This window comes from Rhamphochromis sp. 'chilingali' (assembly GCF_963969265.1).
Source record: "Rhamphochromis sp. 'chilingali' genome assembly, chromosome: 10".
Taxonomy (NCBI): Eukaryota; Metazoa; Chordata; class Actinopteri; order Cichliformes; family Cichlidae; genus Rhamphochromis; species Rhamphochromis sp. 'chilingali'.
The window spans coordinates 14,604,492-14,619,615 of NC_137937.1; the positions used below are offsets into that span (position 1 = coordinate 14,604,492).

Here is a 15,124-nt window from a genome sequence, read left to right on the forward strand (position 1 = left end):
ACGGAGGTCCCTTGCCTTTTCTCACGACTACATTGGGTAGTTCAGCCTTTGCTATAACTGTAACTTTTAATTTTCCAGTTTTGACTTTCTGGGTATGTTATGATCCAGGTCATTTCTGTTGCTGAGGCTGCACGCAGGCCAGGATGGGCTCTAATGTGGCCTTAACTGTCAGGATGTCTGTCCTTTCCTCTGGCCTCCCTCCAACCCTCTTCCTGGCTGGTGGATGCAGAGTGGGACCTCAGGAAGGAGATGCTTTATTAGATGCCCCTGCATGAGTAATTGAACATCTGTTCACACAAAGACAACTGACCCTAATTCCCAGCTGTTTATCCTCCATATAAACAGCTAATAAGCTTGCAGTGAATGTGCCATATAGGGGGTCAAAAATCTACTTTTAGAAATCTCTATATTTATATACTGAAATGCCTCCTATTTTGCAGGTATAACCAGTGTTTTCTGTAATTTCATTTTCACAGATGGACGTTGGTTATAAAAATGGAAAGACTGACTAAATGGCAACGCCTGGAGTCTATTTCTGTTCTCCGTGTTTTTAGCGCGTGAGAGCTTGAAAGCAGTCAGTCAGTTGGCCGCCCGCAGCTCTGGTGTGAAGCTAAAACACCCATTCTCTCCCTCCTGATTAGCAGTGTCTTTGTTCCGTTGGTGGTGGCGCGCCACGAAGCGTGATTGCAGTGGGCAAACTGGCGGCTTTAAAACAAGCCTGCTGCTGCGCTGATCTGCATCACACTTTACCCCCCTCCTCGCTCAGCCAAAGACAAAATCAAATCAGGTTTTGTTTGTTGTTCAGTCTCTGAGCACTAAGCCTCCTATGAGATTTGGGGAGTTTAGATTTTCCTTCTTTCCTTTCTTTTTCTCATTTGATCTACAGTACATCTGGGTAAAGGGACATATTGGTGTGGGTGGGGAATGTCTGAAGTAGAAGCAAAAAACAAAAACTCACTGTTGCTCAAATGTGGGTGTAATTAATTGTTTTTGTGTTTTCTTTACATTTGCATAGATTTTAGTATCTTGCTGTTTATTTCAGTATCTGCCTTTCTCTTTTTCTCTAGGCGGCCTCAATGGCACTGAGCAGCTTGGGCCATGTATATACAGCCATAGGGGACTACCCGAATGCCCTAGCCAGCCACAAGCAGTGTGTCCTTCTGGCCAAGCAGTCCAAAGATCAACTGTCTGAGGCTCGCGAGCTGGGAAACATGGGAGCCGTCTACATTGCCATGGGAGACTTTGATAATGCTGTCCAGTGTCACGAGCAGCACCTGAGCATCGCCAAGGCCCTGGAAAATAAACGTGAGGAGGCCCGGGCCTATAGTAACCTGGGCAGTGCTTACCACTATCACCGCAACTTTGACAAGGCCATGTCCTACCATACTCACGTTCTGGAGCTCGCGCAAGAGCTGGAGGAGAAGTCCATCGAGATGAGAGCCTACGCAGGACTGGGTCATGCTGCCCGCTGTATGCAGGATCTGGAGAGGGCCAAGCAGTACCACGAGCAGCAGCTGGCTATAGCCGAGGGCTTGAAGGACAGGGCTGCAGAAGGAAGGGCCTCTTCCAATTTAGGTATGTAAGTTTAGGTTGGATGTTGTGTAATGTACACTGTGGTCTTCAATACTGTTAGGCAATTTCTCACAATTGTAACACACAGAATGATGAACAAATACATATTCCTATATCTATACATTTATCTCTAATTAATCTAAATCTGAATCCATAGTAGAGTCTAACAAGAAGAAAGAAAGATAATACTGTAACTATAAGAGGTGACGTCTTATGCTTGGAGACCAAAAGCTGTGTTGCATTCACAATCAGGAGGCTGCGTTTGAACTGATGTACTGGGTCAGCTGGTTGTTAACTGATCGCACTGTTTAAGCAGTTCATCCATAAGACATACAGACAGCCCTCGGTGGTTTATGTGTTTTTATGCTCTTACAGCAGCAGCAATCATGTTATCCTCTGTGTTGACAACCACGAGGTAAACTGTATAATCATGCTGCTCCTTTAGAGCTCTAAGGATTAGTTAATAAATTGATTAGTTAATCAACAGGAGATAAACAAGCTTTTCTTTGTCTGATTATAGATTGTGTCTTGTTGTGTTTTGGAGAATAAAAAACAAAAAATCGGATTAATTTATGTTCGACTTTGAGCAATTACAGTTGACAGTAGGGCTGCCACAAACGATTATTTTGATAGTCGACTAGTCACCGATTATTTTTGCGATTAGTCGACTAATCAGATCATCATCCATTGGACGCAAAACTACAGCTTATTGCACCAGCAGCATCTGCTCTTATATAACTATCATTAGCTTACAGCTTTAAGTGTTTAAGGTCTGTGCTAACTAAAAATAAAGACAAGATGATAGTTTATTAAATTTTAATGAAATTTGCGGATTGTTTCGGTGAAGTTTAATAAACTCCTTGCTATCTAAAATATAACAGGACACTGGAGTATATTCTGGAGCATCTCACACTTCTGATAATCAGTTGTCTGCTTGACGTTTATTCAGCTGTGTAAAAACTTTAATCTCAGACAAACTGATTTACTCAGGAACAAATAAAACACTAAAAAAAAAAAGCCAAACAATAACATTTTAAGTTATCTAAGTGACTCATATATATTTAACCTGAGTAGCGAAAGACGGCGGTGGGTTTGAAAACGATTTGCGGGGAGTCCGGTGTTCTCACGGCGCTAGTGAGCCTAGCCCCCGGCTCGCTAACGAGCTAGTGGGTAACAGATGTCTCCGAAAACGTCGGAGCGCTTTTGAAAATATGTGGTGTCCTGATAAACTGAGCAGATATTTGAGGTTTACACAGCTACATTCTCGCCTGAAAATATGTTAAACGTTTATTTTGTGACCCAGAAAGAATAATAAGAGTAACATTAAAACTAACCAGCTGCCGCCATTGTTGGAAACTGCGCTGGGCCGCGCTATGAATTCTGGGACACAGCTGCTTCTTCTTCTTCTTCGGGGTTTAACGGTAGCTGACATCCTTGTACATGCAATGCTGCCATCTTCTGTTTCAGTCCGTTATTACACTCTTAAATCCTGCCACTTATTCCTGCGTCTTTTGTGATCTTACAAAGCTTCAAACGACGCGTCGACTATTAAATCAGTCGTCGACGATTTTGATAGTCGACGTAATCGTGACTAGTCGACAAATCGTGGCAGCCCTAGTTGACAGCTTCCAATATTTACTGACATTTTGCAGACAAACCATTTAATCCATTAAACCCTTAATACTCACTTGCTCGGTGGAAGTTTGATCAACAAAATAACTTACATCTGTAAGTTTCTCTGTTCTTATAAAACCCTTTCCCTTCAGGAAAATGCACCTTATTTAAGGATGAATTCTCTTGTCTGAGTGGAAGTTGTGATCACGTGTCAAAATGGTCACTGCTAACACGACAGTTTGCGATGCCCAGTGTTTTCACGCATTTGTCACTTAACACAACTATTTCACACACATCCTCCATCAAGTCACCTCCTGTAAGACTTTTTGAGACTTCAGTTACATGCATCTGTTCTATGTGTTGTCACACACTTGAAAGTAGTTAGTGGCAAAAACAATCACTTTTACGTGGATAATTGCCATGTGGAATGGCATTGCAGCTCTTTTGCAGTTGCTGGTTAGTGTTCTTGTTCAGCACTAGAACTATTCCACATACGTGTTTGTCCCTACAATTAATTTCAATCTAGAAAGATGTAAAACTGGGGCTCAGGTTCAAAAATAGATCAAATTTTCAAATTTGATTTCAAATTTTCTACCAAGACTTCGAATACTTGCACTTTATTGGACATATTGCTTTGCATTGTCAGAAGTTGAGGTAAACTTTTATGTTGTTGTTGGTTTTTGTTTGAATGTTTTTACTTCTTCTCTAAAAACCGTCAGTCACCATATGGTGCGATCCCTCACTTCAAATGCCATCCTGTTCAGGAGCTCAATGACAGATCTATTTCAAAGCACATCCTCCAAAATGAGGAAGCATCTGGTAGTTTGATAGCAAGAAATCTTGTAGACTGGAAGTAGATAACATTTCAGTTACTCTATATTTACACGTAGCTGCTGTAAACCAAGCTTTCTTGGTTTAAGGCGTTTTTTGAATTAATACAGAACAATGGAGGAGACTAAAGAGATGGAATATGAGTGTTTAATGACTGCTCTTTGCATTGTTTTAGGCTGATTATGAGTTTGAGAGCCTCGTCTTAGGCTTTTGGCTATGTTGCAGGCTGCATTCCTTTGTCTTCTTTAAATGCGCTGCTTATTTATTATTGTTTTACTGAATATTTACGACTCATAAAGCCAAGCAGTATATTATACACTGAAAATATGCTGTGGTGTTACTTTATCATTACTATTTTGTGGAACGTTGCTTGCAGAAATATATATTTAATTCATAAATGAATGTCTCAAGTGGACAGTGCACAGCAGATAATGTGATATAAGGCAAGTGAAGTGCAAGAAGTCTACACTGAGAGCAAGGAGGATGGTGCATGTTAAAATCAGCTGTCATTTCTACTTGGAGACTGTCAGAAAGTAAATAGACCCCCATGCAAGTATGTAATTCTTAATGGGAAATTCCCTGACATAAATTTGCTCTGCTCTCACCTTCAGAATGGTTCAGACTTAATCACATCTTCCATTGAAATGTGAATGTGAGATAGATATAGAAGTTAGGTGGGAGAAAATGTAATATTTGATTGAGCCGGATCTTAAAAATGTAATTACAATCCAGTGTTTCACATTTAAATCCTGCTAAAATTATTAGAAAGTAACCTTGCGGAGTGTGCTGATATAATGATGAAGGGAAGCTTGGGGATAAAGGTGCCCTTTTGGATTTTCAACACCCGATGAGCAGTCTATGATAGGGGCAATTCTTCTGTATTTAGTCCAGCAATTACAACCTGTGCCGGATGACTTATGATAGCCATCAAGACCGTAGTAAACCCGACTCTAATGGACAACTAAGAGGCATAATAGTTCCTTCCAGATAAATTATTCCTGAACCTAATGCGCAAAATTGTGCAAGCAGAGTGCAGGGTTAATCAGCCAAACATAAATTGAAGCTGTCCTTTGACCAGCCTAATGGCTGCACGTTCTGTCTTGCTCTTAGCTCCAACACACACCTGACTTAAAAAAAAAAAAAAAAAGCAAGCTGGTAACCGGTTCCCATAAATTAGGGGTGCCTGTGAGGACGTTTTATGATGCTACATGTGAGCTTTATTACGAGTGGGCACTGTATGTTAGGCAGCAGATTTATTCCTGTCTGTAGTGTGATTGCTGTTATGATGGCAAGAGCAGTTTTATTCATTATTAACATTACAGTTCTTCCAGTCCATGACAGAGTAATGATAGTGTAGCTGATGTGGTATCAAAGACCGCCAGCTGGTGACGGAGCAAAAGCTAAGTGAGTGCGTGGTAACTATGAAGCCTGTTGCTTTGTGGACAGGTGCCTGGACATGCCTGGACCGGCATGTGGATACATTAGCACTCAACACCCAGGAGAGCTTGTTGCCCATCTCCGTGGTGCCTGATTGGTTAGCACTTGTTGTCTGTTTTCTCTCTCTCTCTTCACTTTTTGATGCCTCCCTCTCTCGGTCTCCCCATCTCTCCGCTCACCCCTACTGATTGTAATCTGCAGCTGTCAAGCTCCCAGTAATTGAAACTGACTTGATGAATCGCTTAATTACCTTTAATAGCTGATTCAAGAGGAGCTGAATAATGAAGATAACAGAGAATGAAGTGGAGGTTGTGAAGCATCAGTCCGTAATTGCCCCATTGTTGTTGTTTTTGTTTGCGCCACTGCGCCGTGCATTGTTTTTCCCCGTCATCGGTGCCCGCGAGCCTGCTTATGTAGCACAAGAAGATATGGACTAAAACTAACAGGATGCTGTCTCAGACTTCAAAAAAAGAAAGAAAAAAGAAATACTGCCTTTACGCTGTGCACAAAGAGGGAGTGGATGATCGAGTGAAGATTAACGAGCAGTGATAAAAGCGGAAAAAAACATCGTGAGAGGGATGGGCAGAAGTTGCAGAAAGAGGAACGCGCAAACTTTTATTATGCCCTCTCAGCTCGTCGTTAATGTTGCGTGTAGTGTGGGTGGAGCGGCAGCAGTTGACATGGCTCTGAGGTACAGTTGTATAGAGATTGCTGTGCTTTAATATCTAACCGCGATGCCCGGCGGTACCAGCAGCCCTGGCTCAGCACACTCTGACCTATAAAGGATATGAAAATGTTGCATTCCTGCCCCATTTATTATTCATTAATTGGCCAACTTACCCCCTAGTCAGCAATATTTAATATCTCAGAGAGGAATGAGGCGGAGGGGGACCCCATGTACTTCACATTTGTGGTATTCATGAAACAGAATGTAAATTGTATTATTCCCCCTGCCCACCCACCCACTCCTGTGCATTTCACTTCAAAGAGACTTCAAATAAGTTTGTTTGGAAGTGTTTGTGCTTTCTTAGCTCGGCCTTTTGCTGCTTGCTTTTCTTTAGTCACCCTGCTCCTTTGACCATTATGACGCAAAGGAGTCACTGGAAACGTTGGCTCCTTCAAGCTGGAAAGGCTGGACGTGAAACTCCTAATTAAGCATTTTTTTCCCCCTTCTTTCCTTTTATTGTGCATCCTCAGGGAGAGCTTTCTGCTGATGTTCGCAAAAACAGAAAGAGGAAAACAACAGAGAGAGGAGTTCGCAAAACAACACGGAATCAGACAGTGTGTACTGCTGTGCTCTGTATTTAGATCTTGTCACTTGCTTCAGAAAAACAAAACATAACTTGTATAACGAAAGAGTTTCTGAAGTTGCTGTAATAAAGACTGTCTGCACTTTTAGTGCTTTTTAGCTTTTTCCCTTTTGCAAGTCATTTGAGAATGGATTGCATGTGTCAGTAGCACCGGCAGCGGACTTGGTATTTTAAGCGCTCGTAGTTGTTGGTTGAAATAAATTGATGCTGACCCTGAGATTAGGAGCTCATTGGCACCCAATTATGGAAGGAGTTAAATTGATGTAACCTTTTGAGTAAGTGCCATAAACAGGAAGAATAAACAACTAATTAGCAGATTTTATTTAAAAAGAGAAGAGAAAAAGATGTTGCTCGTTGTGAAATGATTTTACCGAATGCTCTCTCATCTTCCTCGTCAGCATCATAATATTGTGGTTGTGTGGACATGAATCCAGTACTTTTCGAGTGCTGACCATAACTGGAGCAAAGCACAGACAGGGACCAGACTTGCCTGGAGCACCGATACATGCGGATTATTCACTTTTGTACCTAAGCCTTTGGAAAAAGTGGTAACTGTGGATATATTAGAAGTCTGACCAGGAAGCGGCGGGAGCAAGAGAGGACTGAATTTACAGAGGAATTTAGTGGGCCTAATTGGCCAAACAGGATGAATGAATGCACATTGCAAGAATAGGGCTGTGAAGGAGCCAAGCAAATGTTTAAAAGTGAATTTATCTAATTCCTGTGACACTTTTAAACTCTCCACTAATGGCCAGGTAAATGCCTTAAGTAAATGTTAGCAGGCCTGCAAGTAAGTGAGGAGAAAAAGGAGTAAAAGGAACAGTGGTTGGAGAAGAGGTCAAGTGGTGATGGGCCTATTATGATGTCAGGCTTACGTTACTCTCTTGGAGAGGTTTTTGAAAGAGAGTGTCTTTCTAGCCTGGCCCCACTTTTCTGTTTTGTTCCAAAAAGCAGCAGATGCTCTCTGTCTCCCCTTAGCATGGCCCCATTAATCTCATGACCAAATACCGAGCCAGAAACCGGACGAAAGGCCTCGTGAAACACTTTCATGATCCTTGTTCTTACACTGAAGTATAGCTCACCATGCAGAATTAGTACTTGACTCACCGTGGAGCCAATAAATGAAACAAAAGAGCTGTAGCATTGCTCTGCCTCGAACGACTGTGCCCTTTTTGCAGCACATGTGCAAATTCAGCATGAAATGTGACCTATTCCTAAACAGACGGGAGATTTTGCGGTGCAACCGAAAAAGATCAGATGATTGAGACTGAACATTGTTGGTTAAGAGGCAGGATGAGTCAGGTGTCAGTCGTGTATAGTACAGAGAGTACAGAGTACTTGGTTTAGTGAGCTGAAATAGGGGTTGGGGTCAATTGGAGCACAAAGGAGCGCAGCTCAGCCACAGGCAAGTGGCTGAGCTGCGCAGCACAGCACAGCGCTCTGTCTGCATGTTGTTGTTGGCAGGCCACCCGCCCTCTAAGCACGCAGCCATCTATCCACATCGTGTCATTCCTTGGCCTCTGTCAGTCAGACTGTAGGAGATGTCTGTGTCTGCGGGTGAGGATTAAATACCTTAAGTCCAACCCCCCCCAAGCTCCACCCCTTCCTGTAGATCCCAGGAGGATCTGATGTCTGCTTCAGCTCACTGCTTCCCCCAACAGATCATTACAATGCTATTGTGTATTGTGCAACTCTTTTAAAATGCTTCATATAATGTAGCATTTCATCCTTCATCCACCCTTTAATTTCCATACACTTGATATGTGGGCTGCCTGCACCGTTGCTATTATCATACAGTCATCTGTATCATCTTTGGAAGTTTCACATCCTCTGTATGAGTGTCATACTCAGACGGCGGCTATAAATAATGCTGTTTCAGTGCAATATTTCTTTTAACTTCATAAGAGATCCCTAAAGTTGAAAAATGTGTTAGCAGAGAGACTCTCATTAGCCATCTATAATTACACTGTATCCTGTGTGGGGAAGAACTGACTTATCATTTAAAGAATGGCTTAAAATATGAATGAAATTAGAACTAGGGCCTCTTTAAGAAAAGAATGATTACTGATGTTTTATCCTCTTTTGCCTTCTTAAATGGCTGGTTGTTTTTGGAAATTCTATACTAACAGCATCAAGTAGTTTAAAATAGTAGTGCATCTTTTATTTGCTTGTTTTTTTATACTGCATTTACAGTATGCACAAGGCTCTGTGCTGTGCTAATTTCCCACAAAACAATGCAGTAGTAATACAGATACCAAGCAGGCAGCCAGATGGCAATCAAGGCTGCTCAGCTTAGAAACTAAAGTCAATAACTCTTGAGTACATGAGTGCAGATAAAGTTAAAGACGTAGCACACATCCAGCTGACAAGGACGGCTGTCAGAAAGTAGCAGTGTTGTGCACTTAGCACGTCCAAAAGTATATTGGCCTTGTTGACTGTGGTGCCACATCAGTGCTAAAGAATACTGTGATGAAGAGCAAGAAGAAAGTAAAGTTGAATTTGTTTAATTATTATTCTTATTCTTATTTAAATGATTAATTAATTCATGGTATTGAATAGGTATCTGTATTGGTCCATAGGATAGTGGTTAACACATTCACCTAATATGCAAAAGATCCCCGATTCAAGACTGGGGTGAGATGCAAATCCCAGGAGTTGCGGGTCAGGAAGGGTATCTGGTTGAAAAATATGCACCTCTGTCTGCTATGGTGACCCCTGGTGAATAAGGGAACAGCCAAACTAAGCTTTTATTGGTCCAGAATTTCACAATTGGTTCCCTAGAAACTAAAATATATTCAGCTTTTTATTCAGCTATTTATGGCAGCTGTGGTACTGTAGAATGTGTTGTAAATACTGTCCAAACTCATTATCGTATCTCTCAAATAGTTCTTGGTTGAAGTGGAAACCAAAGACCGAAATATTAAAGAGAGACACTATTCTACGATTGTGTCCTGGTTTTCTCCATCATGTAACCTAAAATATTGACCTCATTCTGAAATAAAAATATAGAACCCCAGTTATTTCTGTTTTTTGGACACAGACTGGTCACCTCTTTTCCTGGTATCAGCCCAGTGGCAGCAGCAGCATTGTTTGTAAAATCCTCTTAGCTGACTGCAGGCAGCAGCGCTCCGGACCTTCCTAGCTCCTCGAAGAATGACACAGTGACTTACTCAGAACATGACACCATCCCTCAAAGTCATCACTGCAGCATATCCCTCTATGTACAGCCAGCTGTGTAATGAAAAGTGACAACACATTGTCATGCTTTTAATGTCTTTGGTCATGGGGGGATAGATAGGGCTCTGTATAAAAGTATTTGGATTGCATAGTGTCTGCTTTATCCTGGGTTTTTTTCCACTGTATTTTTTTTCTAAAGCTGTGTAAAAGAACAATAATTGAACCATATTTTTAATACATTTTACTAAAGTGCATTTAGTGTGCTTCACAGACTTGCAGTAAAATCAGACGTTAAATTGAGGGGTAAGAATGATGTTTTGATTTGGACAGTATGCAACGATGGCCTCATCCGCTAAACCTCGTTGTACTAAGTCCCAAATTTTGTGTTGCAGCAGTATTTACCATCATATCTGGTATGGTTTTATTTACTGCTATGCTGGATACTATTCCCAGAGGGCCTCATAATCCTCTTACCATATGGGGGGGCAGAGAATATATTTTCTTGCTTCAAGTGTGGTTCCAGGCATAGCCTGAGGCTTATGGCAATTTTGGCTGCATCTTCCAAGTCCAGCCATAAACCTAGCCATACTCCCCCAGCCTCTGTCCAGTCTCCTGCCTCCTTTACCCCTGCATCCGTCAGCGAGCCCTGGATCCATTTTTAGCCTGCAGCATGGAACATGTTTGCTGGTAATACATCAGTAGGCATTATAAGATCAGCCTCCACTGGGGAAAGCATAACCTTGGGAGTGACTTTGTGGTTACAACTATCCGTACTCTTCCAACTAGCCTGCTGTGAATCTTAACATGCTTTCACTCTGAGAAAAGACTCTAAGGAATGGGAGCACTTGGAAGTTTGTCAAACTTAAAAGCCCCATATTTATTCTTATTCGCGCAGTATATACAGCAACATGCATTTGACTCATTATGAAAGTCATCATTTGGATTCTGAATCCTTCCTTTCCCATTTGGCAGCGCTGTTTCTGTTTGGGTTCTGCTGTGTGGCATGCCTAGCATACCAATTCCTCAGGGCCGTGACCTGATGATTAGAAGGTCAGTTCAGGTTGTATCACTTACACCCGAGAACACAAGCAGGCAAAGAACGACATATCAGGTTTGATTTGTCGCTGGGTGTGTGCCGCATGCTGAATCACGGTCTGAATTAAGCAGGCAGGGGATCTTTAATTATGTTTTCCCCAAATAAATCTAAATTATTTGCAGGAAAGGCTGGTGGATTTATTTTCTGTCTAATTTTAAAACATCCAATTCAGGCAGGTTTAGTATTTTAATTTGTCTCCTATTTTACACTTAATTGAGACTGAAATATTGGTGTGTATTGGACCATGTAAATGTCTTGCAACATTTTCTGAAGTATGCATGCACTGTGGGTATGCGTATGTATACATAGACAAAACTTGCGATGTGTCAAACCGGTGTGCAGTCCAATGACTCACACTGCAACGACACCAAAGCTTTTTTCCATTGGCATCAGCCAGATGTGCTGCTTTTTGACTCAGCCAGCATCAGAATGCGTTTCCACATCTACTGTGTAACTTCTGCAGTCGTTTGAGCCTTCTGTTTAGTTTCAATCCCACTGTTTACGTAGCCTATGTTCGGGCTCATAATGTGGCAGGTTTCGGATGAAATGAATGGGAAAACACACATGGTGGTAACTAATCCCAGCGGCACCATCACACACTCACCACAAGCCACAGAGCCCCTCTCCATCCCCAGTTCCCACCCACTCTGGCTCCAGAACTGTTTCCATCCCTTGTGTCCCATCAGCGGCTGAACCCCCTTCCTACTGGCCCATTAGTCTCTGTGCTGATGCAGCAGAGCCGTGATGGTCAGGCGGTATGGTAGATGAAAGACTGAATTATTTGCCTTGCAGCTGTTTTCTTCGTCTCCATCCCGCAGCCACCCTGTCTACAATTTCAGTTTACTTTAATTCTATCATTGCCATTATTATCATTGAAGGCTAGGTGACAAAGCAAACGAGGAACCATACAGATTAGCAGTGAGTCTTAAAAGCTCAAAGGAAAGGAGGAGACGAATGGTCGATTTGCCACTACGGCTCTTTACTCTCTGCTGTGTATTTGTCATTTTGTATGAGTACAAAGGTGTGGGTGTGCATTTGTTTGGATGTGTGTGTGCCTGTGTCTGTGTGTGTGCGTGTGTGTGTCTGTGTGCCAGATAGCTGCCTGGCTGTGGGGTAAAGCTATTATTTTTCAGAGGATGGTATTTTATCTGTGATAATATGCTCAATAGATTGGGTTCTCCATTATTTATTGTTTCTCCACACTTATCAAATTTTTTTTCTAAAGTTGTTTGCTGAGCTTCCCATCTGCTATTCACACTCCCCCGCACTTTTACTTCCCCTGTCTTTCTTTCTCGTTCACTCGTAGCTATTTTCAACCCTGTGGAAAAGTTGTTGATTTTGGTAAAATCCCTGTAAGACACGATCATCAAAGACAGCTTAAACATTCAAAAGATTCTATTTTAGTGTTATAATAACTCTTATTTGATTGCACTACATTTTAATGACCATAATTCTGTGGGAGAGTGTGTTGTGTAAGCAGAGAACAGATGGCTCGGAGAGCCTATTTTAACAACCAAATGACTTGTTTTGTACACGAAGAGCTGACGAGGCACTCGAATTTTACTCAATTACAATTTTCCCCTAAATGGGTCTTTAACTTCATCCTTTTGCTTTCTCCCCCTCTCTCCACAGGCATCATCCACCAGATGAAGGGAGACTATGAGACCGCACTGAAACTCCACAAAACACACCTGGCCATTGCTCAGGAGCTAAATGACTATGCTGCTCAGGGCCGGGCTTATGGCAACATGGGTAATGCCTACAACGCCCTGGGAGCCTTTGACCAGGCTGTTCGCTACCACCGTCAGGAGCTGCAGATCTCCATGGAGGTCAACGACCGAGCCTCACAGGCCTCCACCCATGGCAACCTGGCTGTGGCTTACCAAGCTCTGGGTGCTCACGACCGTGCTCTGCAGCATTATCAGAACCATCTCAACATAGCTCGTGAGCTCAGAGATGTCCAGAGTGAGGCGCGGGCTCTGGGAAACCTCGGCAACTTCCATTGCTCTCGAGGAGAGTTTCCTCAGGCTGTACCATACTATGAGCAGTACCTCCGGTTGTCTCCTGACCTCCAAGATATGGAGAGCGAAGGGAAAGTTTGTCACAATCTGGGTTATGCCCACTACTGCTTGGGCAACTACCAGGATGCTGTCAAATACTATGAGCAGGACCTAGCTCTGGCCAAGGATCTACATGACAAACTGAGCCAGGCCAAGGCATACTGTAACCTTGGTTTGGCTTTCAAGGCTCTAGGAGACTTCACTAAGGCAGAGGAGTGTCAGAAGTACCTGCTGTCTCTGGCCCAGTCCCTGAACAATGCACAGGCTCGCTTCAGAGCTCTGGGGAACCTGGGGGACATATTTGTTTGTAAAAAGGATGTGGCCGGGGCCATTCAGTTTTATGAGCAGCAACTGGCATTAGCTCACCAGGTGTGGCCCCACATAACACATATTGTTCTAGAACAATTCTTCTTATTAAAATGAAAATGTTTATTTTGTTTATTTATTCATTTATAATTATTCTGTTATGTCCTTTATGCCAATATAGTGAAATTCTTTCTTGTTTCAGGTTAAGGAGCGTAGGATGGAGGCCTGTGCGTATGCTGCCCTCGGGGCCACCTATAGACTTGTACAGAAATATGACAAAGCCTTGGGCTACCATACCCAGGAGCTGGAAGTGTACCAAGAGCTCGGTGATGTGTCAGGAGAGTGCAAAGCCCATGGTCATCTGGCTGCTGTCTACATGGCCCTCGGGAAGTACGCGATGGCTTTCAAGAGCTACGAAGAGCAGTTAGAACTCGGTCGGAGGCTGAAGGATCCTGTTGTGGAGGCTCAGGTGTATGGAAACATGGGCATCACGAAAATGAATGTAGGGGTGATGGAGGAGGCTATTGGCTACCTTGAACAACAGCTGGCCACTTTACAGCAGCTGAGTGGAAACGAAGCAGTAATGGACCGGGGCAGGGCCTATGGTAATCTGGGAGACTGTTACGAGGCTCTTGGAGACTTCGAGGAAGCCATCAAATACTATGACCAGTATCTGTCAGTGGCTCAGAGCCTCAACCGCATGCAGGACCAGGAGAAAGCCTATAGAGGCTTAGGCAATGGACACAGGTGAATCTAGGAATTTGTTTCAAATGTACTTTTTTGATATTATCAGAAACACTGTTTTTCAGCATTAATATCCTCTTGCTGTTACGGCAACAGATACTTGTATCGGCTCAGTTTTAAGTACTAATGACAGTACTTTGCATATAATTTGTCTCCTTGCTCTCACAATTATGGACCACCATAGTTTAGAGACGCCTCGCTGTAGTGAACAGCACTTGGATGTGGCGCTAGCCGTCTCAGTAGCAGCAGCCTAGCGGCCCTGGCCTTATCTGTATGCAAAGTGGCTTTGGCACACAGATGTCTGAAACGGAGGGATGCACAGTTATTTCAAGACAACCTCTTACATCTTGTGTCTCTTCGCCGTTCTATTTCTCCTCATGCCTCAAAGAGCTGATAGCAACCTGGGAGACTACACTGCAAAATAAAACACGAGAAGGCTCGCCGAAATCCTCATTTCAGAGATGATTTTCTTCTTATTGTGCGTCATCAGCATGGCACGGCAGCAATCACACACAGCAGTATTAGCCATGCATGAGTTCAGAAGGGAATAATAGACATCACACATAAACCCTTCTCATCTTCCAGCGGCTCTTAGTCAGGCAAATACATTATCACACAAGATTAATTAAGCCAAAGGCTTTTATTCTTTTAATGCACCATTTGAACCAGCAGCCAGCAATTGTTGCTGTTCCTGAGAATGTGATAAAAGTCTGTTTGAAGGCTGCGAAGGCGAATAAAATGTTCACATGGGATGATTTCCACTCTGTCAATACGTACTCAAGAGGATGGGAGCAGGTGGCCTATCTTACACGGTTAACCGTGTTCTACTGCAAAATAGTCTGCACTTGAAATATCATATCATGCCTCAAATATTCCTCATATAGGAATACTTTCACACGCTCTTTAGTCTGTCGACATCAGCAGCTTTCAGCACTGAAATGAAAGGCAAAAATCTATATTTCATTGACTCCAATACT

General features: G+C 42.7%; 1 protein-coding gene across 3 annotated transcripts in view; it reads left to right on the top strand.

Moving 5' to 3' along the window:
- Positions 1-15,124, top strand: part of LOC308403613 (tetratricopeptide repeat protein 28-like) — a 193,590-nt gene that overhangs the window by 151,674 nt on the left and 26,792 nt on the right. For all 3 annotated transcript variants that reach the window (XM_080893189.1, XM_080893190.1, XM_080893191.1), the window contains 3 exons: positions 1,068-1,575; positions 12,670-13,466; positions 13,606-14,150. In XM_080893189.1, the coding sequence (XP_080749315.1) occupies positions 1,068-1,575; positions 12,670-13,466; positions 13,606-14,150 (1,850 nt within the window). The remainder of the gene's footprint in view (positions 1-1,067; positions 1,576-12,669; positions 13,467-13,605; positions 14,151-15,124) is intronic.